General features: G+C 46.4%; 2 protein-coding genes across 11 annotated transcripts; one reads left to right on the top strand and one right to left on the bottom strand.

Moving 5' to 3' along the window:
- Nucleotides 1–1,339: 1,339 nt before the first annotated feature.
- LOC308072093 (kinetochore-associated protein NSL1 homolog) lies at nucleotides 1,340–18,684 on the bottom strand (the record flags this gene model as incomplete). 6 transcript variants are annotated; one of them, XM_080408498.1, is made up of 7 exons in its annotated part: nucleotides 1,340–1,987; nucleotides 4,356–4,460; nucleotides 11,474–11,541; nucleotides 14,298–14,352; nucleotides 16,299–16,429; nucleotides 18,166–18,250; nucleotides 18,514–18,684. In XM_080408498.1, the coding sequence occupies 7 exons, from the start codon at nucleotides 18,682–18,684 to the stop codon at nucleotides 1,802–1,804; spliced, it is 801 nt and encodes a 266-aa protein (XP_080264624.1). In that variant the 3' UTR covers nucleotides 1,340–1,801. The 6 variants fall into 6 exon arrangements, 3 of the variants coding, with proteins under 3 accessions (XP_080264624.1, XP_080264625.1, XP_080264623.1); XM_080408499.1 differs by having other exon boundaries at nucleotides 1,810–1,987; nucleotides 4,348–4,460; XR_013931485.1 differs by having other exon boundaries at nucleotides 1,849–1,987; nucleotides 4,275–4,460.
- An 18-nt stretch (nucleotides 18,685–18,702) lies between these two features.
- On the top strand, nucleotides 18,703–23,842 carry TATDN3 (TatD DNase domain containing 3; the record flags this gene model as incomplete). 5 transcript variants are annotated; one of them, XM_080408494.1, is made up of 10 exons in its annotated part: nucleotides 18,728–18,828; nucleotides 18,903–18,935; nucleotides 19,030–19,103; nucleotides 19,210–19,294; nucleotides 19,968–20,030; nucleotides 21,137–21,246; nucleotides 21,640–21,695; nucleotides 21,909–22,021; nucleotides 23,207–23,287; nucleotides 23,623–23,842. In XM_080408494.1, the coding sequence occupies 10 exons, from the start codon at nucleotides 18,763–18,765 to the stop codon at nucleotides 23,764–23,766; spliced, it is 825 nt and encodes a 274-aa protein (XP_080264620.1). In that variant the 3' UTR covers nucleotides 23,767–23,842. The 5 variants fall into 5 exon arrangements, with proteins under 5 accessions (XP_080264622.1, XP_080264618.1, XP_080264619.1 ...); XM_080408495.1 differs by having other exon boundaries at nucleotides 23,213–23,287; XM_080408496.1 differs by lacking the exons at nucleotides 19,030–19,103; nucleotides 21,137–21,246 and having other exon boundaries at nucleotides 18,703–18,828.
- Nucleotides 23,843–27,375: the final 3,533 nt, after the last annotated feature.

The following is a 27,375-nucleotide window of genomic DNA, read 5'->3' on the forward strand; positions in this document are numbered from 1 at the left end:
TGCTCCTCCTTCTCCATTACACCTCTACTCTGCCCAAATTACACAGCGGCATCCAGAGCCCGCAGGAATGTGGGTGGGTGAATGAAGATGCTTAAGATAGCTTCCTTTCTTAAGGGTGACACACAGAAACATATCAAGGACATAATTCAGAATGCGTATTCCAAAGTGTCCCTAAATTTTCATTTTCCTTGGCAGGCACTGCACCAGATTTTCTTTGTAGGAGGACTCAGTTCTTACTGGACCATAATAAACTGTGAAGACTGCATTTAGGCTGTAGATAGCTTCTGCAAATGCAGAAAATTCTCTTGGGGACAACCTCATGAAAACTTTTAAAGAAGCCAACAGCCCATGCCTGTTACCTTGAGTTTCTAGCTTAAGACAATGGCATGAAAGGGCTCTTTAGAAGGCAGAGTTGACTACGCAGTTTCCCTAATTCTATCTCAGCTGTAATCTGCAATGCCTCATTCTAATAAAGAAGCTAAAAAAGAAAAATTATATTTCAGATCATATTCTGCTGATAAATATTACAGTTCTGATGAGGGGAGAAACTAATCCCATGAGTTGAACTGAAAAAAAATCCGAATGCTGAAGTGAGTGCTTGGCAAAGGGGTGGAGCTTTTTATTATCCAAAGATGCTCTTTGACTGGGAAATACTGCAAGAAAAACACTCTGCTGGATCCCAAGCTACAACATTGACATTTCTAGAGCTTGACACTACCAAGAATCTTCAGAGAAAGTAAACACATTTTTCTACTTATTTGTCACTAACATTGTCATAATTCTTCCTTATTATTTTAGTATTATATTGTGAAAAAAAAAAGTTTAAGAAAATGTTTGTCTTGCAAGCAGTTATCAAACATCTTCAGTGTGGACATAGAAAAAAATTGCCTAGCTAAACGCAATTAGTTCTATCCACAGACATAATTTACCAGAAGCAATATGCAAGATGAACGATATTGTTAATTTCCAGTAGGTGCATTAAAACAGTAAATTTTAAAATCTGCTTTTTAAAGCAATGTGTAGAACCAGCAAACTCTTGTCTTGCTTTTCTTCCACACAGAGTTGACAATCAGCATTAGAAACTGGCCAAGCCATATTTTAGGATATAAAACACTCCAAGAACTAATGTCAGCAGGGCTAATGACTGGGGATGTTAAAGAACTAAAGACTGGGAAAATTCATTTGTTACACACACTTCAAAAGAGGAACTAATGAAGAGGTGATAAGCAAATAATAAAATAACTGACAGGAAGATTAGCACTAGACTTTGGATTTGACCAGTAAAGAAAAAATCAAAGATGTTATAAAGACTAATTATTGAAGAAGGTGGAGAACATCGTAAAGACAGGACATCACTTTTATTAACCAAACCTGTTTAGAGAAAAAAAAAAACAAAACCCAAACAAAAACAGCAGCCAGGATGTGATACACATGGATGACAAATGACAAAGGGTTACTGGCAGTGGACGTGTGGGAGAAAGGCATCCCAGCTCAAGGTCGGTACTTTTCCCTGTCTACATTCCAATGCCCAATGGTGGGCTGCACCGCACTTTGACATTTCTGAATACAAAACTGTGGCTTGAAGATCCTACCAAATAAGAAGTCACAGTTCAAATTGCCTTTTTTTCCATAGTGGTGTTTTCTTGAGATTCAGAAGACTATAACACTTCAACAGGGAGAAGAGCTGCATGGTCAAGCCCAGCCCTCTGATGGAAGACTTTCACCATCAGTAGACAGTTCTTCAAATCTCCCATTAATGGCACTTTCATGCATCACATTTAAAGGCGACTAAGGACAGCTCTCATCTTGGCAGGCAGCTGGTGAGTGCATCGGGCCTTGGGACGGTCACAAAGTTCATGGTGCAGTGCAATAGTGGACAGATCTTTTCGTGATCCTTCAACACTTCACTCAAGTGTTTCATTTCATCTGTTAGCTTTCCAATTTCTCTTTTCAGGGAGGTATTTTCTTGCTCAAGAGTCTCATATTCCTGGAAGGAGAAAAAAAAAAAATCCTACTCATAGTCAAAACATTCCTTTCAGTGCTTCCACCTCGAGTGTATTCACATAACTGTAGAAAACAGTGTGGTTTCTCATTACAATGTGAAAAACGCTACAGAAAGGCAGACACAGCCTGGGTGCTGGAACAGGGCAAGTGCTTTACAGCCTGTGCCCTGACCACACTGCGGTTGCTTTCGTGGCCCTGAAGACCAGGAGATGCTCCTGGCCCTTGGGGTCCCTAACAGCCCAGGGCTGTAGCTGTGGGTGGCTGCATCCCTGTGGTGGCCTCTTCCAGCCCTGGGCTGCCTCTGCTGGGAAGAGCATAGAAAATGAAAGGACTGACTGCAGGTAGGTGCTGGGAAAACCTGGCACCTGGCTTTGCCGGTGTGGAAAGGGCAGCCCCTGTGCTGAGCCAGTGCGGGGAAAGGCCAGGTGCCAGCTGAGATGCACACCTAGCACAGTGTGACCAGTGCCAGCCACTCTCCTCCAGGCTGGTCAGGGCTTGTAGCCACTTGCTCAGATGCCCAGGAGCTCACAAGAAGGAGGAAGGGAGCATCACACCAGCTTGTTCTTAGCTCCGCTTTGTTACCAGAAAGCCTGATCACTGCCTTGGTTATCCCTCGCTTGGGCTGCTTTTGAGCTAAGCCTTCTCTGGCAGTGAATAAGCTGCTGTTAACTGCAGGGGAATTTTGAGATGCTCTGCAGCATACATCTTTGACGGATGCCAGACTCACACATCACATTTTTTGATAATGCGTGTCTCAAGCGTCCCTGCTGTCAAGACTTCTCATCCCAAAGAGAAGAGAGCTAGAGGTTCAGAGCCAGCCCATGGAAAACCTGCAGGTGTCTGCACCTCACTGCTGGCCTAGGGCTCAGCAGTCACCCACTCAATGTCACCTCCCTGGAAAAGCTTCAGAGCAAACTTCAAAGCCTACACATACCTTAAAAGGCCTGTGTAGGCTTTGCAGGCAGCAGAGAGAGCCTCTCAGGCAATGCTCCTCTGGGCAGCCTCCCACCACCTCACGCCCATGGAGTAAAACAGGTACAGTCCTCCCAACTTGTTATTGTAGCTGAACTCCAGCCACACTGTCCATCCCTGACTCTGGTTCTGCTCTGCTCACCTCTTGTTGCCCCAAACCCCATGTGGTTGGGTTTTGGGGTGAGTATTGCTCTGTCCCATTTTCAGGGACAAGACTAGCAAATTATTCTTGCTATGAATGAATGCCTACTCAACCAGATCTGCCTGTATCTAAGAAAACCTGCATGCCCGGCAATGAAGATTCCCAGCACGAGAAAGATCCTCAAGTTCAGAAGGAACATCAGAGAGACTGCAGGACGGCACAGGGCCCAGAAAAGATTTCACAAAAGCCAGGGGTTACTCCTTTCCAGAAGTACCCTGCACCTGGCTTTCTCAGTCGCTGACTCAGAGGATATCTGGGAAAAACCAAACCCAAAACTCCCCACACTGTCCCTCTCGTCCTCTGCTGACAGCTGGCAGATCCTTCCATGCTGAGAAAGAGAAGAGCCTGTGCTGAACCTCCAGAGCTGGACAACTGACCCAGTCACAATTGCAGCAGCACAACTAACACCCGAAGAGCCCTGGCTACAACAAAAGCACTGTTGTGTGAGGTAACATCCAAAACTAGAGAAAGGGGATTCCTGTCCTCCAGTGTTTGCACTGGGGACACGAGAAAACTACGCCACATTGTGATACTGAGAAGTATTTAGAGTTTCTGGAAGAATCAGTTACTTTCACGTTTTTTTTGGAAACACCCACTGTTATTTATCAGAGCATACAAGTATAACAGCTAACCGAACTGAGCTCTCACGCTTGGAGGTTTTGAAGTTCCTAAGAAGCCTTCAACTGGGTATTTCTGTCTCACACTGTAGTTTTAGAACTGACTTAAGCCAGCACTGCCACTAAGCAGCACGGTCCCCTCCTCCTCCATCGCCTTCCCCCTCACAAGGCAGCAGGCATTCAGTCTCTGCCACAGCCAACGTGACAAGCTTAATGCTAATCCAGAAGAAAATGCGTTTGGTTTAGGGCAGAGGAGCCCTGCGATCTGGTTCACCGGGTGGTCACAGGAGTAGCCAGAGAGGGAGGGTGAGGCGGGGGTAGGACCCCTCTCTCCCTGGCAGTGTCACCGATGGCAGAGCTGCGCTGTCAAACGCCAGCATCAGGGACTGAGCGCTCCCGACCAGGCACCCCCAGCTTGCCTGCCCCCACCTCGCACCCGCGGCTCCCCAAGCTGCGACAGCGCAGCGACAGGCCCACACCTGCTCGAGAAGTCCCACTTGTTGTCAAGTCCCACGCTCCGTACCCCAGCCGTGCCGGCAAAACACCAATTACCCATTCACCTCGTGGAGTTTATCTGCTTTCTGAGTCTGCTTCTTGCGGCTCCTCTGTGCAGCAACTCGGTTTTTTTCTCTCCTCCTCACCTTCCTGTCATCTTCCTCATGACTCTGGAAGACATAAGCCAGAAACACTCCGCTAGTGTTTGAGGCGCAGGCAGAGATGGCTGTAGCCAGGCGTGGAACCGTTCGCGAGAACGGGCACGTACTCCGAGTTGCACAGCACCTACCGCCGGCCTCCCACCGAGCGCCCGGTGCCCGCCGAGGGCAGCGCATCCCGCGGCGGAGGGGCGGCAGCCGGCGGCGATGCCCGTGGGACGGCCGCCGAGCCCCGCAGCCACTCGCTCTGCCGCTGGTGGCGAAACCGGGCGGCCCCGTCACCGCGGCGGGGACCGGCGCTCCCCTACGGGCTCCCTCACACCTGCCTCGCCGCAGCGCGGCCGGGCAGACGGAGGTGCGAGCGGCGGGGAGAGGCGCCGGGCCCCCGCAAGCCGCCGCCGGCGGAGCAGCGCTGTTTCCCCGCGGCGCTTCTCCCGGCGCCCCCGCTGCCTGCAGCGGGGAACCGGCGCAGACCGCGGCGTGTACCGGCGGCAGCGAGCCCTCCGCGCACCTCTCCCACCTGGGGAGGGGCCGGCGCCACGGCCGCCTCCCGGGAGGGGAAGGGCCGGTGCCCGGGGGAGCGGGCACTCCCGGCACGGCGCTGCCCGGCGTGACTCAGCCCCATGTGCCCGCCCGCAGCGCCGAGCGCCTCCGCCCTGCCCCTACCTGCTGGCTGCCCTCGGCCGCCGCGCTCCGCGGCACCGCGCTGCCCCCCGCCGCCGCCGGGACGGCGCACGACATCCCGCCGGCTGCGGAGCCGCCCCGGGGCGCCGCTGGGCTGCCCCGGCCCGCGGCGGGTGGGAGGGAGAGCAGGGCAGGGCAGGGCAGGGCAGGCCGGGGCGGGGCAGCCCAGGGGCCGGGGCCGCGCCGCACCGCCCCGGGCCACCGCGGCACCTGGCACCCCCCGGGCCGGGGGCGGAGCTGCCTCCCGCCGCGGGAGCGCCGCCGCCCGCATGGCCGGCACGTGGCCCGCCCGGACCCCCCGGGACCGAGCCCCGCCGCGCCGCGGACTCAGCGCAGCCCCCGGGAGCCGGGGGAAAGCCCGCACCCCCGGGGCGCGGCGCTGCCGGGCAGGAACCGCCTGAAAATCCCCGGGAGAGCCCCAGCCCCGGGGTCCGGCTGTGCCCGGCGCCCCTCCGGGCGGCCCAGCCGCCGCTTTCACTCGCAGAAATACCCGCCCCGCAGTTTCCCTTCTCCCCAGATTCCCTCCCGGCGGCAGGGCAGGGCGGGCCGCCCCCCGCAGCCCCCGGCCCGCCCGCAGCCCCCGGCACGCTCACCCCCGGCCGCTCCTGCCCGCCGCGCTCCTGCGGCATCGGCGCTCGGCAGCGGGTGAGCTGCGGAGAAGCGGCAGCCGGCTCAGCCCGGAGTGGCGGGCGGGAGGGCACGGCACCGGTGCCGGGATAAAGCGATTTTCACTTTCGCTACTCGCCCTGTTCCTTTAAATAATAAGGAAATGCCGCGGGCTTCTTGTAAAGGAGAAGCCAGACAAGACTGCTGAAAACACAGTTGCTGCAGACAAAAATCTCCCTGTTCCACTATTCCGTCGAGAGTATTTTAAACAAGCTGAACAATGTTTCTTTTAGCCCTCCACACACTTTCCTGACATTCGAATTGAGCCGTTGCCTCGGCCCTGTGCTCTGAAGGAAGGGAAGGTGTTTGCACCAGCAGGTACTTCAGCATCCTTGCTCTGCCACAGCTGCATTTATACACCAACCGGTGCACGCCCCAGTCTGTGCTCAGTCACGGGGCAAACACGTGGCCATGCGAGGAGGGTTAAGTGCCCCTAAACCCTAGGGCAAGCAGTCATAAAGCCCCAGGTATCTTAATAAATTAGATACTTCCCTGTTTTTCGGGTTTCCCCAGAAGTTTGAGTCATCCAGCTTAGATGGAGATGAGGTTACAAAGTTCGCAAGCTGAGTAAATATAGACTATCCTTTCAGGAAGATCTGGCTAACAGTTTGTGCTGAAGGTGGAAGAACCGTACTGCTCAGGAGTCCAAGAGAAACTGCAGTCTGCACGCTGCCACAGGTTTCCTGGAAGGCTCTGGGACCATCAGCATTACTGAAAAACCCAAGCAGGACTTCCCCATGGCAAGCGCTTCTCGCCAGTTGTTCCACCTCAAAGCAGCTTCTGCCTTCATCTTCCAGGCTACCCACACCTTTGCCTTTACACTTTCTCAGTAGCTGCCCCGACCCCAGAGGACCGAGTACCTTTGAGCTTTCCCCACTCCAACGGCCACAGGGACCTACAACTTGGATGGGGCACCCTCACCAAAGCGCCCAGACCTCACCCGAGTCCCCAGACTGCGCTTGGCCTCCCCGAGCATCTTACAGGATGTTCCCAGTCCCCTGGTTTCTTTAAAAGCAGCCTTGCTTCTCCCTTCCTCCACCATCCAACAAGACGCTTACCAACAGGATGCTCATGGAGGTGGCAGAAGGCGTGGGTTCAGTGCTGTTCTCCAGCTGAGGGGATCCAAACCAACGTGACCCAGAAGGCAGCCCTAGCCGCCAGGCAGTGAGCGATTAGAGGGGGAATTGCTCACAACCGCTCCTCTGAAACAGTCCAATCTTGTGTTAACAACACATCATGCTGTTGAAGATAACGGAGTAGAAATATAGGCATGTGCAGACTTAGTTGGGACCACTGCTTAGAAAGAGCATGCTGGGCTCTGTGCTGCCTTTTTGGCTTTAGCACAGCTGAAATGAACAGGACTAGAAGCCGGTATTTTCATAAGCTCAGGGACCAGGTATATTCTCTTGTAATAAAATCTATGAACTGTGCAGACAAAATACCTCAACATCCCTTCAGAGTGACCTGTGGGAAACAAAGTCCTCTTCCACAGAGGGACTTCGAATTAACCCCACAGGAAGCTCTCACACCGTTCCAGGAGCAATGCTGCCGCTACTGGCAACTGCACAAGCAGGCTATCTAACAGCATCAAGTCCTGAGCGGCTTACTAAGAATTTATTAGTACTGAATAAATACCTACTTCATTGAATAATTCCCAGCAGCTGCAGAGTAAGGTTTCCAGGATCCCAAAGCATGCAACAAGTCACGGGACAGTCCCCTTGAGCCTGAATACAGCCTGCTCACGTTCAAAGTGGCAAAGGAAATTAAAAGTCAAAATTTGCTTGTGGGAATGAGTTTCTGCTTAGTATTAAAACTATCTCTGGTACATCTGTAGAAATGCCTACACAGTAATTCCAGGTAACGCAGCAGTAAAGGCAGAATGTTTCTACGCAGGAGATAAAACAAGCCCAGAAAGCAGTCTAGGCAGCTGAGTTTACATTTTATAATGGCAGTTTATCTGTTATTTTCGTCTGCACTGAAGCAGCCTACACACATGCAACTAGTCGCTGTATGCAGCTTAGCACAGTACGGCCCTTCTGAAGAATGGTATGTGTCAGAACTGGGCTTCAGAGCACCAGCGCACCCAAGCTTCCAGACATGGGTGTCCACGTGAAGATTTCTAGAAGAGGAGCTTCCCTGCATGCTGTTCGTAATCCCCTTTGTTCAGAAACTACATGCAGCAACAGTATGTGTACAGACTGCTCCAATTTGCAAGTTTTTCTTGCGTAGGGATGGCCCACCCTCGAGTGACATGCATGTTGCTGACGGTACATGCTAACGAGCAGTGAGATGTTCCATCTCACCCCAAAAAGCCAAGAAATTCAAGCTTGGTTTGCACATGTTCCCAAGTATCCGTCACAATTGAGCTGTCTTACAAAATTCAAAGGCTATATAAAGAAAAACTACCAGACATTTCTTGATGCAATACCAATTCGCCCCAAGTTAAAAATAAGAAGTTTGGATGTTGTGACATTTCAGTAGAAGACACTTAAGACACTTGTCTTGCATAACACTGCTGATTTCTATGAAAAGTTAACTGAAGGACAAAAGGCTACGAGAATGGGAAAACCAAGGTATTTCATGTATTTCTGGGAAGAACAGATCCCACGCACAGACAGCTGCAGGTATCACTTACTGAAGAGTTTTTAAATAATAATTTGAAAAACAGCTGAACATTCATGTGTTGAGTTTAGCTCATCACAGAACTTGCACTTAAAGGGAGGTCATCTGACACCTTCCATTGCTGCTTGGCCAAAAGCAGCCATTACAGATTTGTGAATTCATAGTTTATCTGCTGCACTTGGAATCTTGTTTTCTTTATCCTTCTTTACACTGTTTATTTGGCCAGCATTGCCAGATGCATTTGTTTTCTTTTCCCACCCAGCTGTAGTTGAAACGAGGGCTACGGAACAAGGCCCAACTGCCCTAGCTCAGGGCATCCATTCCCACTTCCTTCAGACCCTGGGCAGACCAGCTACCCCGCAATCTCTTAACGCTAACACGCACTGTATGGTGAATTCATTAATTGGCTTATTAAGTCTTAATCCATAGTGCTCTCTCTCCTTATTTCCCAAGGCATTTGTGCTACCTTGGCCATTTTTGACAGGACCTCTTCAAAGAGATGTGCCTGTTCCTAGCTATTTTCTGTACTTGTCTATCATTATTTGCAGAGAAGAACGGGAAATCTTCCCATTAACACAGTAAACACTTAAATACTATAATGGTAGCCATGTGAAACTTTGCAGGGCTCATCTTAAGTCTAGGAACACTCAGAGAGTATCAGTGAATCCTGGTGAAGCAAGCCACAGTTGGGATTTTCAACGCAACCGTTCCAGTCACACGTTCCATGGCTTTGCAGCTCCCGTCCCTCTCACATCCTGTCCTCTCTTACATTAGATGCTTTGTAGCCCTGGGATTAATAACAGTTGTAAGTTCAAAGGCAGTAAATGGAAGCACTTCAGTTACTCGAGCCAAAATTTAACACAGATGTCTTCTGAAGTACATTCACTGTTCAGTCACCACCTATTCCAAGATTAGAACGGATAACATTATCTGAAACCTTAATCTTCCTGGACTGATTTAAATTAGTTCGTAAAAAAACACACGTCAGTATAGAAGAGAAATTGGAAAAAATATTTACACACAATATACAAAGTCTCAGTATAGATGCTCACCTTTACAAAATAAACGATGCTAAAATCTGTCACATTTTCTTGAAAATTTTCAGTCTCTTAGACATTAAGTTGGACCTATCTGTTTACAACAGATCATTGCATTAATGAAGCTTCTAAAAAGCCCCTCCATTTTCTGTGTGAGAAATACATTACATAAGTATTTACTGCACGCACATGCAATGATAAACCAGAGTTATGAATGGTTAAGACACAAGGCTCAATTTAGTAATACTGTGCAATCGTCTAGGTACTAATGTGTAAAGGGGAAAAAAAAAAAAAAGAAAGGCAGCTAGCTCAACTTCATACCATTTACTGGCAGCCTATACTGATCTTTAAAGTTTAGTCAAACATCACAAATGCATACATGACCCAGTCAAGATCTTGTAATATGTAGCAATGTTGTCCAGGAAACCCCCAGACTGCATAATTGGATTACATGAAATGAAACAAGAGATGGTAAGATGTGGATGGTCGAATCCTTGTTCAGAAAAGCACACTGTAAGTAAACACATACAATTACTAAAAATCCAAGTTTGAACAAACACGACTATAAATAAGCCCAGCTGACCCAAATTCAGGAAAGATGGAATAGCAGGGACCAATGTCAGATTTGTGCATGGATTTTCTAAAAACCATAACACTGTATCAAATCTGATGTTTTCAACATGTTCCAATGTGAATTTCTTTTTTAATTATTAAAAAAATAGCCACTTGACTTGGTAATAAATGAGGGTGCATTAGGAGAACCAGACACTCTCCAGCCTCTTCAGAGACATGCTTAATGTAAATTATCACTCAGTGGTTTACTAAAAGACTGCCCACATACATAAAGCATGCGCACAAACTCTGAGAAGCATGAGAACTCAAGCTACATGCTGTAAAAAACAAAAAATGAGAGTTAATCACCAAATATACTTGCTGAATATTGGATGCTACTGGTATGTGTAGGCTCATATACCATCAGTGTGCCAGTAAAACCAGAAATATTTAGAAGTATCGAAGGCTAAATAATTAGCTTCCATGTATAGCACTGAATTGGAGAGGAGGCAAAGTTTTAAGAAAAAAAGACTGAAAGCACCGAACAGGAGTACGACGCATATTCCAACCTGAAAATACTAAATGAGAAGTTCATGTCCTGAAAGTAATCTTCTCTGTCGAAGTGGGTAGCGTCTTCTTTCTGATGGATCTGCAACTTTTTTTCTTTTTAGCAAAACATAGGGATTTTTACTGGTAAGAGTGTCTGCTGGTGTGACTTCTCCTGGTGATACAAAACTTTGGACGTTATTATCCTCCTTTGCCTTGCAGCCAGCAAAGACTTCATGCCGCAGCTTGCAGAGTTCCAAGATTGGTTGCCAAGTTAACGCTTGGGAAAAACCTTCTGCTCTTTCTATTAGCACTGGGAGAGACTGCAAAAATAAATGCAACTATCTCAAGTTACATGGGAAAAATAATGGTTACAATGAATGAAATATGTTAACTTGATTCTGACAGGCACAAAAGCTTCAATGTTTGCAGAGACGATGCTTAGCATAGCAGGTGAAGGTTGAGAACTCAGAGCTACCAGCCTACCAGTGACAAGGGTCTACACTCAGAAGCCAAGCAAGGAGTATGCCAAGTTTAAATGTTCCTTCATTACATCTCTAAGCTGAGTAAGTATCACAGGAACACCACAGTTCATGTCTGAGCTGGTATTGGAATAATAAATGTCATATGCTATGTGAAGTTGTACAGGTCTTCAAAAGATGTTTCATTTTTCAGATGTTGCAGGTTCTACAATCTCTGTAAAAATATTTCCTATAGTCCCATCTCCCTTACTACCACATGCAGGGGAACGCTTTACAGATACAACTTCAGCAGTCCAAACCTAAAGATGTACTTGCTTCAAAAGTACAGACTTTTTTGTACATGACTAACCAAGGTGCATTAGAACTCCTGTTTTGTGACATATTATCAGACCAAGAAGATAAGAAAATATCCTCATGGAGCACACAGAGATCTCACCTTCATTGTTCCGCTAATCTGTTCGGATGCCGTTTCTGTCACCTGGTTCAGATCTGCGATGTAAGCATCTACAGAAAAACATAAAGCCCAAATAAACTTCTGCAACGTAACTCCCCCCAGTATTTGCTATCAACTTCTTAGAAACTGGACAGAAAAGCAGTAGAGTCCCTGTGTAAAACTTAAACATACAAAACATCCCTTTCACTATAGCATTGAGGACAACAGCTTGTATGTTTTATCTCACTGTTACTACTCTTTATGTAGTAAAGTCCAGCAGTAGTAGAGTCCAGCAGTAGTAGGGTCCAGCAGTCTCAACTACAGCAAGCCATAAAGTTCTTCACTAGAAAATCTACAGCTTATACAAAACAGGAGACACAGAGTATTTGTCATAAAGGAAGAAAACAGTTATAAAAAAACACATGAAAGCAGCAGAATAAACAGAACTGTGGAGAAAATGAGATAAAGGAAACCCATTTTAAAGAGAGGAAAAAAGTAATCTTACAACTCCAGCAAGTCTGCTTTGACAATAAAGGTTATGTTTTTCTCCTGGCTTAACTTACCAAGCATTAACACCAAGAATAAAAAATAAGCAAGTGTAAACAACATGAACTCTATTAATTCTGCTGGTTTAATAAGAAAAGAAAGAAAAAGCAGCTTTCAGGAGCACTGAAGCAGGCAGCCTGTGCAGAACACTGGGAGAAAATGGCATATATTTGATTGCAGTAGCAATATAATAAGATCATCAACACAATTTAAGTTTCTGACAATTGATTTACAAGCAGTAGTAATTCTTTACTCAAGAGTTAAACTCTAAAGTTGTTATAAAAATGTTTTGCATGTCTTCTGCCATTCTGTCTGCAATGCTACACAACCAATAGCAACAACAAAAAATAAAATCAGCAGATAAACATCATGCTCTTGGGAACTAAGCAGCCTCACCTCCACTATTATGATTTTTCTGTAGGGTTTCACCAGTGCCTGCAGTAGGATGCAAAGTTAGATGGTGCACACACGCCTCAAACCCTTTCAGAGTTAAACACAGCATTCTGCTTTCAAAGTCTATCTCATTAGCGCTACTGAAAATTTAAGTCAGTCACTGTATTCTAGTGCAGGGTGACAGTGATCCTCTGCTGAAATGTAGCAAACAGCAAGAGACGGTGTTTTATTAAATCGTCTGTCTGCATGCCCAGTGTGCTGATCAGACATGGTTTAGGAACATACAATCCACGTAAGAACATGGATGCTAAAATGCCCCATCATTCAGTTTGGAAGAACAGTCCAAGAGCAGCCTCTTTAAACACACCACAGAGGCCTATGAATGGACACTCTCTAAAAGAAGGATATGTCCACAGTGAAGCATTCTTACAACAGAGTATTGGGATTGGAAGACCAGTGACCCTATGAAACAGTAGGGAAGGAGTTAAGTAAAAGTAAAAATAAACACTTGGATTAGTCCAGTTATACAGAAAGACTGACACACAGTTAAGTGAAATTTGCCTGCAGGAGTTCAGATTAACATGGACAGCATTATATTCCTCAGTGTTCAAGGCTTCCCAAAACATAGGGAAATGAAAAAAGGAAACGAAAGGTATTGAGTAATCGAAACATTTTTGGTTTCTGGCCACTGTACTTGCTAAACTGGGATACATAAACTTCCCAAAGACTACATAATACTAAAATTCAGCACAAACCCTATGCTGCTATCTTGCCTAGGATTTTGCTGTTACCAAACCTAAAAACGCAATACCCTAGTGTAAGCTGTTACTAACTTACAAGTAGTTGATTTGCATCAGAAAAGCATAGATCTGGACACTAGAAACCAAAAGTAACTCAGACAAACTGACGCTCTTTACTGCTCCTGTTAGCTGCTTTGCTGCACAGGCTGGCATTTCTGGAAGCAATGTCTCCTGTTTACAAAGAGGAAATAAATGATGTCTAGAGCAAGTCAGATCAACAGGGTAAGAACTGGAACATTAAGCTCAGCTTCTCAAACTTCTAACACCACCGCCTGTTACACCAGCTTTACATCATGGTCTGTAATCCATAGTAAGGGTTCTGCAACCACGCTTTTCAGCTTACAACAGCATTGGTAAATTGTGTCATTATTCAATACTTAATAACAGGCAAGACAAAACTTTCAACTTCTTAAGGCCAGCCTCAAAAAAGCACATCCCAATCATCAACTGCAAAATACAGAGCCTTTTTCCAAGGAGTCTGTATACGGAATCTTTCCAAAGCATGAGGCAACCTTATGATATTGTTTGCTGTTTTGTTTCTTCATCAACCCTTACAAGTGACACAGGCAGGATAAAATTTGATGTCTACTTTGCAAGTTAGGAGAGTCAATGCTGCCATCACTAAGCACCACACAACTGCTTTCAATTCCCTGAAGAAACTAACTGATTAGGAAGAGAGACTGAAGCATTTCTAGTATTCATGTAAAAGAAACACAAGAATGGTCAAAGTATAATGTCAGCAATCCATCTAGTTCCCCATCTGACCTCCACCAGCGGTGAAGGAAAGTAGTAAGAAAACCTCTTGAGGGTAGGCCCGTGGCAATTTCTACCCAATACACACAGAACAGGAGCTTTTGCCTTTAAGTACAGTGTCTAACAGCAGGTAGTACTTAGAACAAGAGAAAAGGACACAATAAACTGATGCAGCAATACATTCAGTTATGACAGACTTCTGGCTATTTTAGTTAATTATTTAAACAGTCAATAATTTTAAACAAGTTTAAAGAAGGAAAACTTAAACATTTACAGCTAGCCAGTATGGTAGGCAGTGTTTCCTCAGACAATTGCCCTCCCCACAAAATCTTTACCTTGAGAAGGCTGTGATCTTATCTTTTCTGGTGTTATGACAGGCTGGTAGAGCTTCTGCATATTCAAAAAAAGAAAAATTCTGAAACACCCTTACATGATTTAATAGATCTCTTGAAATACACATAGCAGAGCAATTGAGAAAGGCTAATACAAGGAGATGGTGTTGGAATTACTTAGATAAACAATGTTTCAGAAGTACAGCTTATAGATACTCAGTTACTGGAAATAGTGTTCTGGTTAACACAGTTAAGTTCACTGCAAACACATCTCCAAAACCTGCTTTGCTTTGCAGAATTCTAATTATTAAAGCATGAGAACTGAAATCCAGGCGTTTTGGAAGAAGCATTGCCACCTGCTGCACAACCGAGGAAAAAAGAGCAGCTCTGGCTTTTAAAGAGCCATTCACAAAACCAGTACCCCTTCACAGAAGAGCAAATTCAAACAAAGGGTATATTAAGACAAAAAGCTAAGAAAAAGAAAACATTTAAATGACCACATTCTACCTCTGCAATTTGTCATGCATAAGTAAGAACACCCTCCTTCACAAATCAGGCTCTCTGGCTTCTTGGTCCTACTGTGAGCCCTTGATTTGACATCAGTTAATTGTGACATGCAGCTAAATAATAATAAATACTGAATACAACTAATACTTAGTTATATAAAAGGTGGAATTAGAAGTAACTACTGGGGAAGAAGGAAACAAAGCAAAGACATGGGAATATTGAGTTATATCATCTGCAAGTTGGTATTTTTCTCCCCTTCAGGAGCTGCCCCCCAACCTTCTTCAACCAAAAGTAGGAGGAAAGTCCCTTATTCCTCCCTGTAGTTTTACCAGAGCAAATCTTTCACAGTTCACACATCTTCTTAGCAAGTTTACAGTAACAGCTCCAAGCAGAAGAAAAAATATAACAAAATGTATTAACTGAAAACCTACAGGGTGATCTCTTGCTTTGGCAATATAGGGAGATCACCACACTAAATGAGTGGTTCTCTCCAGATAAACTGCAGTTAAATACCGTGTCTTCACAGTTGCTCTTTATGCCTCAGAAAACATGCACCCCAGGAGTAGCTACCGTCAAAGAACATAAAAATTCCTTAACAAAAAGCTGAGAAACAACTACTGCCTTTGCAGAAGTAGCTGATGGGGGGCAGGGGGCGGGGAAAGCCACTTCATTTACAAAGATAAACTAAAATCTTTCTGTATTTTGCAGACACTTTTAATTAAAATTATTATCTAGTTGTGGTGGTGTAAAATTCAAAGACCCCAACAACAGAAAAAAAGGTAGCATGAGAGGCATTCTAAGTAACTAATTCACTTCAAGACTCAGGTAGAACATAAGTTTTCCTTTTGCAGAAAGATTAAAAGGTCTTGTTATGCAATAGCATATTCTATTTTAGTTGATTTTTTTGTTGTTGTTTGTTTTACATACTTGATATATTGAAAAAACAGAGATATCAGAAAAGGCAATATATGTTAGAAAATATCTCAGGTTTAAGACAAATACATACCCATGCACTTTTACTTACTGCAAGTCATCTATGCCTGGCTAACCTAGAGTTATGTTTGTCAATTTTAGTTCTCAGAAATGCAATGCGGGCTCTTAAAGAACTTTCTAAGAAAAATCTCTGTCTTCTTCAGTACAGAATCATAGAACAGCTGAAGTTGGAAACGGCCTCTAAAGACAGCCTAGTCCAACCCCCTACTGAAAGCAGGGTCAACTATAGCAGGTTGCTCAGGGCCTCATCCAGTCAGGTTTTGAATACCTCCACGAACATTTCCAAGGATGGAGGTAACTCCACAGTCTCGCCGGGCAACCTGTGCCAACATTTGACTACCCTCACAGTTAATGCAAAAATCCAATTTCATTATATGATGAAGAATCAAAAGCAACTACGGGAATGAGCTTAAAGGCCCAACATTGGATGACTTATTTCTTCAAGTTACACATGGTCAGCAGCTACTACGTGCAAAGGTTTTCTGAAAATCTTAGGTTACTCACCAACATTTCTTGCTCTGCTTTCATGGTTTGGACAGCATGTACCAGTATCTTTTTAGGCCACTGCTTACGCTTTGCTGCTGTCTCTACTATTAGTTCATCAAACTGATCTTCAAGAATTTTAATGTTGGAACCTAAAAATGACAAACACACAAAGTTATTGTAGGAATTCTCAATATTTTTTTTTATTTGAGGCAAAGTCATAAGAAAAAAAAGTTTTAGATCTGAAATAAGAAATTATGCATGATTATCAATGAAGAGATAAATATAAGTCTTGAATCTCTTGTTAAAGCGATATAGGAATTGGAACACAACTCGATGCTGGCCAGTTAACTTTTGAAGTAAATGAGCTGGGGGGCAGGGGGCAAGGCAGAGAACCATCTGGGAAAAAAAAATAATCACCTTCTTAGATCTAATGACTACACTGCTATTGACATAATACCCCAGGCTGGCTCATGGTTAGCCTGCCGGGACCCTCAGGTCCTTTTCAACCTGCACCTCTGCAGGGGGCTACCCCTTCCCCGGTTTAGGGCTTTGCTTTTTGTCCTTGCTGCATGTCGTGAGATTCCTGGATGCATTTCTCCAACCCGTTTACATTCCACTGAATGGTCCTGCCCTTGCACATATTCACTGCATCCCACCCTGGCTGATGTGAGCCGCAAATTGAGTGAAGGCAACTCCTCCTCCAGGTCATGGATAAAGACATTAACAAGAACAGGTCCCAGAATAGACACCTGAGGAACTCTGCTCGTAATCAGCCCCAAGGTGAAGTATGAACCATTAAACACTACCCTCTGAGCTCAATGATCCGGCCATGATGGTGACCTACCTAGACCATAACATCCTAGCTTGAATGCTCTGGGAGACTTTGATTAAGTACTGGAGCAATTCCAATGGAACGCCACCAAGAGGGCTGGCATCTGGAGGATGTGACGTATGAGAAGCAGTTGAGGAAGCTGGGTCTGTTCAGAGAACAGAAGGCTAGAAGCAATTTAACTGCTACTCTCAGCTACCTACTAGGTGGTTCTAGAGAGGACAGAGGCAGGCTCTTCTCAGAGGTGTGCAGCAAAAGTATGAGAGGCAACAGTTAAGTTAGAGTAAAAGGAATTCCAGCAGACCACAGCAAAGGAATTTTTCACCATCAGGACAGTCAAACACAGAAACTGACTGCCCAGAGAGGGCAGGAAGCCTCCAGACTTGGATCCTATTGCTGCGTTCTATCTTTAAGAATAGATCACCTTACCCTATTCCATTAGATGTTGTACACTCCCTTTACTCTGATAAGAGAAGCTGATGAAATAGAACACACTTTTTCCTAACTTCCCAAATGAAAAACCTTGCTTTGAAATACCGACTTTCTAAAAGCTTGCTGTAGACTTTCCAGCAGGACAGCAAGCGTTAAGCTCGGTGAAATCTTTATTTTTCCCATGTTAATATTGGATACTTTGGGAGTCTCTAAGCTACTTTTCTCTGGTAGTCAAGAGCAGATCGTTTAAGTTATGTAGGCACCGTACTAGTGATAGCTGGAACTTTCGCCTCAAGGTCTGTAAGGATCTTGACAGAACTGTCAAGCAAGCAACGGTCCTTCAGATAAAGCACTTTCACCTTCCCTTTTCTTCTGGATACAAGTCCCTACGTGCCTTGGTCACCCCTCTTTCCATTTATAAACGCTACTCTGACAACAGCTGTCCCACAGAGCAGCAGTTCCCACCTTTACACGGGCACATCTGGGCCGGGGTCTGGCCTCACCTGCTCTGCGAGCGCCCTTACCGCTGCTGACAGCCGGGGGAAAAATGCCCAACTAAAACCACCACATATAGAAACCAAAACCAAACCGGCCAGCACGAAAACAATGGAAACCATCGCGTACCACTCTGCAGCAGCGAGTCATCCAGAGTCACCTCCCAGGGCTGCCCGTTGATGGTGACGTTCTCCCGCACCGCCGTTTCGAAGCTCTGCAAGACACGGGGCGGTCTGAGGCGGCCATCCTTCGGCACCGGTGCGCGACCCCCGCGGCCCGAGAGGCCCCTGCTGCCTCGGCGCCTTGCCCAGGCCGACACCCGGGGCCCGCTACACCCCCACCGGGCCGAGGGCCGGCACCGCGGGGCACCTCAGCCCTGTGCCGGGCCCCCGTCAGGGGCGGGCGGACCCGGCGGCCCGGGCGGACCGAGCGGCCCGGGCCCCCCCGCGCCCCGCTCCGCCTCCGCCTCAGCCTCACCCCGAGCGCGTCCCCCACGGCGGCGTCACCGCCCGGCTGCCCCTGGGCCAGGGCCCGCACGAAGGGCGCGCAGAGCGCCATCACCTCGCCCAGCCCGCGCCGCGAGCAGCACTGCACCCGCGGGTCCCGGGCGGCGGCCGGGCTGGGCGGCGGCGCCGGGCTGGCCGCCATTTCCTGCCTCCGACGCAGGGAAAATGCCGGCCCGGAAGCGGAACCCGCGGCCTCTGCCCCCCTCTTCCCCTGGGCGGTATGGCGGCGGTGGCGGCGGGGCCGGTGGACTGCCACTGCCACCTCGCCGCGCCCTGCTTCCAGACGGTGAGGCGCGGAGGGGCGGGCGGCGGCGGCGCTGAGGCGCTGAGGCGCTGAGGCGCTGCGTGTGTCTCTTGCAGGACGTGGCGGCCGTGGTGCGGGCGGCCCAGCAGGTGAGGCGGCCGGCAGCGACCCTCTCTCTCCCCAGGCTGCCCCCGCGGCCCCCCGGCCCGGTGTCAGCGGGGCGGCGGTTTCTGTCTGGCGCAGGCGGCGGTGGCGGCGCTGGTGGCGGTGTCGGAGCAGGCGGGGGAGTGCCGCCGCGTCCTGGAGCTGTCCGAGAGGTGGGGGCCCGCGCCCTGCGGGGGCTGGCGGGGGCGCTGCCCCTCCGCGCCCGGGCCGGCTGCTCTCTCTGACTTTCATCTCGGTCTCTGCCGGTGCCGTGCCTAGATTCCCGGGATTTGTTCTGCCGTGCCTGGGAGTCCACCCGCTTCAAGAGGCGTCGCCGGGGGAGCAGCGCAGCGTTACTCCGGCGGTAAACGCGGCCGGCCGGGCTGGCGGGGCAGCGCGGGGTGGGCGGTGGGATGCTCTGCCCCGCCTGAGCTCACTGCGGGGCTGCCCGGCGATGGGATGCTCTGCTCTGCTTTGTTTCACTGCGGGGCTGCCTGGTGATTTTTCTGCACATCTGTAACGTGGAAGACCTAGCGGACCAAATCCCAGGGTCTCTTAGCACATCTGTCCTTGTTAGTCCTGAAGCAGAACTGTTCAGTGGAGTCATCTGGCTGGGTGACTGCGGTGAAACAGCCTTAAAAATCCCAAGTGACTCGCTTACAGCAGGCAGCATGCGTGTGTTTGCAGATGTCCCTCTTGTTAGCGTGGGGGGTGGAAGGCAACCAACCGTTCATGTGCCCTTAGCCTGAACAACTTGCAGAGCTGCCTGCAGCCATTCGATATTGCCAGGCTTGTTACAGGCCTTGTTTTAGCTACCTCTTCTGCTCCTTTGCAAAGGTAACTTGAAATTAAGGGGCAGTCAGTAAAGAAGGGAAATCGTGCAGGTTTGTAAAATCTGTCTGACTGCACAATAGGAAATGTTAAGATATGGAATTTAAGAACAATGAAGGAAATACCGATTTAATCATAATGCTGCGTCTATAACCCTTCCATCTTATGAGGGCATTGAGGGTTGCGTCCTTAATTTGCTCTTGCAGGATCTGGATGCTGCATTGCCACTTATGGAACTCTACAAAGATAAACTGGTGGGGATCGGAGAAGTAAGTAGCATTCTGTAAATTGTTTAAATGTCTGTGGCTTCGGCAGCATCTGTCACCAGAATTACAAAAACTTAGTGAGTACTTGATTTTGTATATGCAATAAACATTGCTATTAGTCTGAACAAGCGTTGAGTTTGATTTGTAATTTTCTTAATGTGCTTTCCTTCATTGATTTGCTGGGTTCCCACTTTTCCTTCATTATCATTATTAGGTAATAGGTGGCATTTACGCTGGTGGATTTAGTAGGAAGATTCATAATTATGCCATATTGTCTTATACACAAATGTCTTTTGACTCTGGCACAGTGAAGTGTTGAGTCATGTTGTTACCCGCATTTGGATCCTTCCTGCCTTTTTCCCTGATGAAGTTAGTCTGAGCTATGATTTCAATACACCTCACTGACTTGTACAGTCCTTTTTTCTTGTGATCCCTTATCTGTCTGTATCTGTGTGTTGTCTCTTGTCTTACACTTATTTATAAACTAATTGAGGCTTGAAAGCTTTAGGGTAGTGTCTACTTCCTTTGTGTGTTGGTACCAGAGGGACTTACGGCTGGTTCTGCACTGGCTGTGGAAGAGCAGGTATTGGCAGAGCTTTGTAGCTAAATGTACCATGTTGTACTGTATATCAAGGACTTTGGCTGTTGTAGCTGTGAATGGATCTTCTTTGACAAACTTTAAATTCTGCCTGAACATGTTTAAATCAAAAAAGTGTAGCATTAGTGGATAATTTTTGCTAGAGATAGGACTAAAGCTATGGGTTCAGGTCAGAAATTTTACTTGTATTGAAGATACAGATTTGAGATTTAATCTGAAATAATATTCAATACAATATAAAACCCCAGAAAACCAGTTACAGATTAAAAATGTTAAGTACACTCGTTAGTAACGTGTCTGCCCACAAATGCTTTCATAGTTGAAAAGTTTATGGTTGAGAATGGATTCCTTTCTGAGTTAAGCAACAGATGAGCTCATCTTAATTGCAGTCGCTGATATGTATATTTTGAAATGCCTTGCAGTTTTGAAGCATTTTTTGCCTTTATGTATAGTACTGTGGTCTAGTCAAGCATTAAGTTTGTAAAATTTTTTCACTTCTCTTATACTGTAGGTTGGACTAGATTTCACTCCAAGATTTGCCAGTACAGATGAACAGAAGGAAGGACAAAGACAGGTGTTCATCAAGCAGATTGAGTTAGCAAGAAGACTGGATTTGCCTTTGTAGGTTTTGTTTATACTAGTAGAGAATTTGCCAGATCTCAGTAGTGTGGAAATATTTTCCAGGATTTATAGTTACTGAGAACCCACAGAACTTTTGTTGCATGGATTTAACTGCCATTAGTGTCCTATCAGTCTCCAGTTTGAGATTTCATTATAGAATTTTCCTGATGTTTGCACTTGAATACAGTTGTCTTCTGTGTCCTGTCCTTGCTGTTGTTGCCACGTTTGCTGTATCTAAAATGATTTGTGTACACATCTCTAGATTTCCTCCTGTTAAAAAGTATAATACCAATTAATTATTTTCATCTCAAGCTGCTATTAGTTTGTTTGTGTTTACAAAAAAAAAAGTATTTTGCTGAATTTCCTAATGCCAGGCCTTTCCTTGCTATACAGAAATGTTCATTCCCGCTCAGCTGGAAGACCAACCATTAATCTCTTAAAGGAACAAGGTGTGTTTTTAATGCATTTTCTCTGTCATGACTTTTGTCAACAGTTTTTTCAGTTGTGCCATGTTCTCACATCGGTTTGTGTACATGAAACTTGGGAGGAGTAGTGCAGAGATTCTGCATTCATTCTTTATGGGATCAAGGTCCCATTGGAATCTGACATCACAGACCTACTGTAAGCACTGCTAATGATTTGGTTTACTTCTTTTCTCTGAGGTGCTACAAAGGTGTTGCTCCATGCTTTTGATGGGAAGCCATCTGTAGCGATGGAAGGGTTGAAAGCTGGATACTTCTTCTCCATTCCTCCTTCCATTATAAGGAGTGAACAGGTAACATTTAAAGGGGTTTGCTCCTTGCCTGGGGATTCCAGGTGATAGCTGACAGCTTATCACAATGGCAAACGTGACCATTTTCACTGTGCAGCTCAAGAATATGCTTGTTTTTTCAGTCTGTACAGTCTGAAGTGGGGCTTGCAGCACTCGCACACAGTTGCTGTCAGCTGACATGATTCTCAATAGAAGTTTCAGTTGCTTACAGCATTGCATGTTTTTACTTTGGCTAAATTTCTACCTCGGGCTTTTGCCTTAACTAGAATTTTTTGGGGAAAATTTTGGCTAAAAGGGTTCAGCTATTCCTGAGAAATGGGTAAGAAAATAGACATTTTTTTCCTCATTTTAGTGTAGTTTCTGGTGAACTCTTCTTTGGAAGCTTCTGTCACCGTACTGTTTTAGAGCAGGGATGTGACATGTGGAAAAGAACTAGTTTCTGCTACAGTGCTATGGCACTTTCTGTTCAAAAGGATATCTGCTCACAAGTGGCTAAGTTACAAACCTTTGAAAAATTGTGTTTATCACAAGATGCGCCCAGCAAAGAAGCAGCTAAATTGCTTAAAGATGGTATTGGTCAGGTTCAGCCCTTGATTTGGTGAGACTGCTCTTTTAATTTCTACTCTGGACTGCCACTAGCTATGCTAACTTCTTTCTTTGGGGTAGCAGCCTATTCCCATCCTGCAACCATCGTCGCTGTCTGTGATAAGCTCAGGAAATGTAGGAAACTGAGAAGGCATGATTCAAGTGGGAGGGGGTGTGAGGGATGTATACAATTGGGGATGAGGTTAGGAACTCGGAGAAGGGAAAGCAAACTGGGGTTGAGGGGTAAAAGCAGAGATGAGAAAAAGGTACACAAATATATATGCAGAAGAATAGCAACTTAAAATTACATTGGCAACTTTAGGGTATTCTGTGCAATATAACTAAATGATTTAATAACAATGGATTCATTGCTTAGAATAGTACTTCAGATATTTAAAAACCAGGATAATCCTAATCTGAAGGGATTTCTGGAGCAGCTCCTGGTATTTTTGCTTCCATTCTGAGATTGTTGATAAAGTGCAGACAGTGGCACCGAAGTCTTTTGACGTTGCTTTTAAGTGCAGAGTATATCCTCCCTTCACATATTCTTTCCCCTAGGTCTAAGTGCATAAAGCATTTAATAGCTGTCTTATTTTCTTCAAGAAACAGAAGCTTGTGAAACTGTTACCTCTGGAAAGTTTGTGCTTGGAAACTGACTCTCCTGCTCTGGGGCCTGAAAAACAGGTAAATGATGCAGGGGAGGGATTTCTGTGTATTTCCACACCCACGCCTTATGGAGGTCAGTTACTGGCACGGGAGAGGGAAGTAGTGTAAGCATGGGTTGCCAAGTGAAAATTTTGTGATGAACAGACCAGAGTTTCTGAGGCTGGGAAAGGAGAAGAAATTCCAGTAATGGGTAAAATGGGAAAATAATCCAATAAGAGTAGATACACATAATTTTTCTGGCACACATGCCGCAATGTGACTGAAGTTGTGTCAGGAAGTAATGAATCTGAAACACCTGTGATCTGTCAGGATCTATAATTTGGTCTGTGTTTTTCTTATTTATTTGCTTGCAGGTGAGGAATGAACCAAAAAATGTTTACATTGCTGCAGAATATATTGCCAAAATTAAAGGAATTCCAGTTGAAGAAGTTATAGAAGTGACTACACAGAATGCACTGAAAGTATTCCCCAAACTTCGGAACTTTCTTCATAAATAGATTCAGAAATGTATGACATTGCAGACACTATTATTTATGGTGTAATGAATAAAACCAGTGCACATCTTGTCTTAAAGTGGAGTTTTGCTGTTGGAAAGCTCAAGAAGTGAGCAATGTTATAGCTGCGCAGGATGAATATAGGGAATTTCTCAAAGACCTTGGTATGTGCCATTGTCATCTCTTGGGTGTGATAAAGGCAGGTTGTTCATTTGCATCTCATGTCTCTGAACAAGTACTTTGCAAAGAGCACCATAAAATTGTTGGTTTAGTTTCTCAAGACTCCTTGCTCAGCTGCTCCTAGCCTGGGAGATGGCTAATGTGCGGTGCTTAATGTCCCACTCATGCTTTAATTTCTGCTGACAGAAAGTCACATGTTGTGGGCCCACTCCTGATACAGAAGCTCCTCTTAGGACTTACAGACTGCACATCCTTTTCTGAGCCATTAAAAAACCCAGCTGGATGGACATTATCTGTACGTCACGTTGACTGGGCTCTGAGAGTGATGCAGAAGCAACTTTTTTCTCTCTCGTTTTACCTTGTATACAGTAACTTCACAGTTGCTCAGGTTGCAGCTGTTTTGAGAAGGATTTGCTTTGATCTTTTTATATTTTATTTTTTTAATAGTTTTCAAAGGAAAAAACCTAGGTTTGATCTTACTTCAAGGACTTACTCGTTATCAGGAGATACAGGTTGTGGAAGGTAGGCAAGCCCAATATTGTAAGATCTTGCAAGTATCTGTCTACTGTGGATTCTGCTCCATTGGCCAGTGTCCTAAAAATGGAATCTTATGCTCCCTTACAGCACCTGTGTGGATGTGGGCCTGTTGAAACACCGATCAAAGTTTTTCTGACTATAAACCAGCAGTGGTGTGAGTTATATATGATCCTCAATCGTTCTGAGGTCCATGAGGGAAGCAGAGGCTTTGTCTCCCTAGGGGAAGTTTTACTACCTTAGTGAAGAAAATACACAAGTATTAGTCCATGACCACCTCGGGTACAAAATCATGCATCGTTATCAACCAATGGTGAGAGCACTTGGCTTTAAGATTCAGGCACGTCTTCTATATCTCAGGTGCCTATGTGATTTTTCAGACTAGACTTCTTCCTGGTCAGAGCATCCTACCAGTTGCCCCTTTGCAAAATGGTTCATAATGCCCTGTTCAGAAATCACCTGGTGTCTGCCTTCTGGGATGTAGGACTGCGAGACGAGGGTTTGGGTTTTATTCCTGTTTTGAGGAGGATGCAGCTGGAGAAAATGTCAGCTCCCAGATGGGGGGTGGGGCGGGAAGTCTGTCATGTAAGTGATACACATCTTACACTTCTGGTTTCCTCCACGTTGAGTTTTTCTGTTTCTTAAAACCACATTGTCATGAGGGTTTTTTTCTGTCTTTAGCAGAACAGCTGTGGTGGTCTGCTTTTTGCTTAGACTTAGCTTATTAAGTTTAAAACGTTCCTAAACATGTTCCTAAACTGAACTTGAATAATTTGTCTATTACAACGTGTATTCAGAGCAGCAAACACCTGAATCTTTGCTGAATGTTTGACCCAGAGTAGTCGGAGCCATTTGTTATCCTGGATCTAGGGGCACCATTTCCACTAAATTGGATGAAGGACGGAGTTTGCCTCCAGATGGTGCTAGGGAACAGGTGTGCAGTAGTCTTAAGAATATTAATGTGATTGACGTTAAGGATAAATAATCACGTTGTTGTTGGAGATGCTAAACAGGTGATACCAGGCACCTTTATATGTGCTTCCTGCTGCTTGTGTGATGGGAAGGCTCCCAGTATTGCATGGGAATGCAATTATATATGGAGATGCTCCCAGTAAAAAGTCAGGCAGTGTTCAAATGCTTGCAGAGGTTTGGCTGCCTTATTCTTAATGAAATTTTTAGCCTTGGAGGAAACCGCTGATTTTGCAAAAAAGGGCAATGTCAAGTATTTAGTCTGCTCAAAATTCCTCTCCCTGCAAGGGGGTGGCATTGCTCTGGTTCAGGCTTAGCATCAGTCAGATGATACTTGCCCTGAGCTCTTGAATCCCTTTTGCTGCTGCAGCACTGCAAAACCCTGTAGACACGCTGACCCGCAGCAACCAGCTGGGTCGGGCGCTGCTGAGGGCGGCCAGCCCAGCATGGGTGGCTCTGTGGGACCTGTGCCCCCCGTCCCTGCAGCAGCAGGGCTCAGAGGTGCTTGCGGTGGCGCAGGAGTGGGGCTGGGGCAGGGGCAGGAGGTGTGGGGCTGATTCCTCCAGGGTGAGAGGGCCCTGGCACTGCAACAGCCGTGGGAAGGGCGAGCCTGGCAGGGTGCCTGCGGCAAAACAGGCTGACTTTGTCCTCTCCTTAGACCTGTGGCGCCTGAGCTAAGTCATGGCAGAGGTGGCCTGGTGCTTCAGAAAAGGAAAATGCAGCGTCATTCCCACCCCATCTTGGCAACCCTAGCACCAAACAAGGGTCAGAAGTAGCACCCTTTCCCGGTGCTGTTGGCTGTGCTTTCCGAGCTGTGCCCCAGCCCGCTGCAGTCGGTGCCGGCGAGGCAGCAGGTGCTGGAAATGAAGCCGTTGCTTTGTGCAGGAAACCCACCGGTTTAGGGCACTGTCTCAGAACCGGTGGCAGCTAATGTGCAGGGGGAGGAAGCGTGGTTTCCAAGCTGGGAAACAACGTTGATCCCTCAGCAGTCATCTTGCGTCTTTCCCTCGAAAGGAGGATTTTATCAGAGAGCTTGCATTTCTGCCTGCAACTCCAGGCTAACACCTGGTCTGGGGGGGGGGCTCAGGAAGGCAGGGCGGCTCACGGGGAGCGTGTGGCTGCACACCATGAAACCCACCATTCCCACAAAGGCTGCCCTCAGCAATACCAGAGTGTGTGCTGAACCCTTTAGCAGCCTCTCAGGTTGTCCCGAGAAGCCATGTCCCCTCCCACATAGTACGGGACACTGGAGTGGCCAGAGATGTACCAGGGGAAGGGCTCAGTGCAGATTTAGTTGGATGCCATGTTCAGCTTCTGGGAAACCTGAGAGAAAATGAGAGAGAGCACAGAGTTAGTGGAGACCCAAGTTTTCTCTTCATTTGTGCCATTAATTCTGGGAGACGCCAACAGCCCTGGTGACCTCTGTCTCACAGACGGAATGGCACAGATGCTCTGCAGCAGTACAGAAGGCGGAAGGTCCAAAGCTCCATCTGACACCTTTAGCCATCACCTTTCCCTGGGATGCTACAGACAGCGGATCTGCATTTTTGAATGACTCCTCATGTCTCTGTCTTTCAGGATGTGCATGATGTGATAGAAAAATCAAGAAAGGTTTGTGATTTCTTTGGCATAAGTAGTGCCTTGCTCATCAGTCAATACTCTGTTATTGATACAGCTCTGGCTGGTACAGCTTCTGCCAGAAAGAAAAGCCCTATGTCACTCAGTTCTTTCCAGGCTTAAAATAATGCACGCAGATGTACTGCGTGCACCAGGGACTCCCACATGTGCAAGGGCTTACGGTGAGTGCATAGCTTAACACCAGGCGTAAATAATGAGGGGGGTGCAGGGTGGCGGTAATAATGTGAAGGTACTTTCCATAGGGCAAGATGTGGAGCTTGTAGATCTAGATTGCTTCTAAAGTGCATTTGT

Source organism: Falco punctatus (genome assembly GCF_963210335.1).
Source record: "Falco punctatus genome assembly, chromosome: 12".
Taxonomy (NCBI): domain Eukaryota; kingdom Metazoa; phylum Chordata; class Aves; order Falconiformes; family Falconidae; genus Falco; species Falco punctatus.